We start from the raw sequence: 2,485 nt of genomic DNA on the forward strand, positions 1-2,485 counted from the left end.
AAGATTGTGGAGGAACAGATACAGTTTTTTCATCAAAAGAGTCACTTTGGTGTGTTTCAAATAACACTCCCTCTCAAAAAGAAAGGATTCATTTCTCAAATGCGTTGGGATCTGGGAATGATTTTAAACACAATGTTGTTTTCACTGAAAATAGAGTCTTCAAAGGGGTTGTTCAACAAGTACATAATGTGGTACCTGAAGCAAAGAGAACTTATAAACAGGAAACAGCTCATGAAGACACAAGTATATATAGAAATCAGGCCAGAACCTCATTTGATCACTTAATTGAGAAACATGTTATTCCATTTATGACAGAACTTGAGGAATTCTTTGAAACAGGGATGGATATGAGCCACAGAAAGTATAAATCCCGACCTCATTTGATCAATCGCTTAAGGCTCATGACACATGAATTTCTTTTATTTCTTGTAAAAGTTAACTTTACCTTTGATCCTGAGGGAAAAGAGTTAAATAATACCTTACTTGAAGGATACAAATGGTTAATCAATATCTGGAAAAGTATTCCAATTGAATCATACATCTATAATCATGCACCTAACTTTAATCAACTTCATGAAGCTTATAATTCAACTGCTACAGTTGAAGAAACCTTGATTTCTAGAGTCATGGGTCTTAATTTATTTGCTCGAAGTCAACACATGTTCATGGCTTATTTATCACTCAATTGGATTCAGAGATTCAGACCAAAATGGTTTGAGATCCTAAACATAAAATCCAAAGATAAATTGGAAAAAATATCAATACATAACCCCAACTTCCATCTATTCAAAGATTTTCTGAAGTTGGTAAACAATGTTGAAATAAGTGAATAACCTGCAATCAACAGCAATGAACAGGACTGTAGGCTCTCCAAAAAAAGGTGCCAAGAAGATATGCCAGAAGGCTGTGTTAGATGTGATGTGTCTGACCTATGTTGATCATTACTCTTCCCTTTCTCTCCCCAAAAACAATTTTCAAACTTTTTCAAAATAATTGTTATCTCTACCTTTATCATCCTTACAAATTTTGCACATAGTTGTACAGCCTCAGTTTTAGTGTATTTTTCTCAGCTCAGTTGCCACTGGTTTCCTCTATTGATTTGTTCATTTGCTGTCTAGAGTAGCACCACATGTGGCCACCTGCAGGTACTCTCATAGTGCCCAATGGCATGAACCACTGAATTGGGGTTTCTCTGACTTATCTAAATGACCAACCAAGAGATTTCTGAGGACCTCCCATTAAGGACCATTCAAATTATCCTCACAGGTCCAGTGTCACACAAGACCATTATGTGTATCAGGCTACCAAAAGATATATCCTCTTATGTACTGGGTACTCATCAATCAACATTGCAGGAAACCTGTACATTGGATCTTTTCAGAATAGTTTGATATATATATTAGGACACCTGAAGACGACTGGGCCAGCCTGAAGTAGTACCAAAGGTATCCTCAAACTGCTCGCAGCCAGGCTGAGGCAGAACCAGACCCAAATCTGATCAGTTTACAAAATGGATTAAAAATCTGAAGACTGGCACCTGAATTCCAAGAAACCAATCTGTCTCACAAAAAAAAACAGAAAAAGTTGTATGTACTTCACAAATTGGGGTACTCAAAATTCAATACTCAAAATTCATATTGATTGTGAAAATTATTGCTGGATCTTAATCCATCCTATGAGAAAGGTTTTGGCACAGATCCAGGGGTAGTCAAAAAAAGAGTTACCAGAAATCATAAAAAGAATAACCAAATTGATTCTAATCTCAGATTTAACCTTTTTCAAACTGGACAATCTGACAAAATATTTCACTAAATCTCAATTTTTTTAATCAATCTTTCCTTCTTTCTGAAATAGTCTTGAGAGTTCATTTCAGGAAAGAATTTAATACATTAATATTTTATATTGAGGTAAGAGATCAATATATATCAAAAAGTCTTCAAAGTCTGAGTTTATAGCGTAGCTTTTGATTCACAATGAAGGCATAAAATGAAAAAATGTCTCACAAGGTTCTCAGATAGAACCTCCATACAATTTAAAAAACAGCTTGGCATTGAGTGTCTTTAGGAACTGGTCCATGCTCTGTCAATAGTTTACACCAATGACAAAAACCCAATCAATTTCCATTCACATCATCAACACAATCATAACCATACACCCCTTTCAATCCCCTCAAGCAGTCCAAAAAAGAATCAAACTCTAGTATCAAAAGGCATCAACGAATTCAAAACCGAATTCCCATTAATGATCCCAGTCGTCAGCACAATCAATTTCCTACCACTTTCATTTCCCATCCCAATCCCCATTCCTCCTTGTTCATTCATCCTAGATTTCTTTTTATACTTCTTTTCATTAAACTCTTCAAATGCAAACCTTAATGCAGATATCTCAGAATAAGTTACTCCTCCTAAAAAACATACAATACAAGTTTTAGGTGTGATAGCAGATGAATGTAAATCATTTGAACCTATTTTTCCCAATCCATCAA

The 2,485-nt window shown here is 35.2% G+C and overlaps 1 protein-coding gene across 1 annotated transcript in view; it reads left to right on the top strand.

The window, feature by feature from the left end:
- Positions 1–833, top strand: part of MELLADRAFT_70341 (uncharacterized protein) — a gene marked incomplete at both ends in the record, with an annotated part of 2,122 nt that extends 1,289 nt beyond the window's left edge. The window contains one exon of the mRNA XM_007419753.1: positions 82–833. Coding sequence (XP_007419815.1) covers positions 82–833 — 752 coding nt within the window. The remainder of the gene's footprint in view (positions 1–81) is intronic.
- Positions 834–2,485: the final 1,652 nt, after the last annotated feature.

This window comes from Melampsora larici-populina, assembly GCF_000204055.1.
Source record: "Melampsora larici-populina 98AG31 unplaced genomic scaffold MELLAscaffold_475, whole genome shotgun sequence".
NCBI classification, from domain to species: domain Eukaryota; kingdom Fungi; phylum Basidiomycota; class Pucciniomycetes; order Pucciniales; family Melampsoraceae; genus Melampsora; species Melampsora laricis-populina.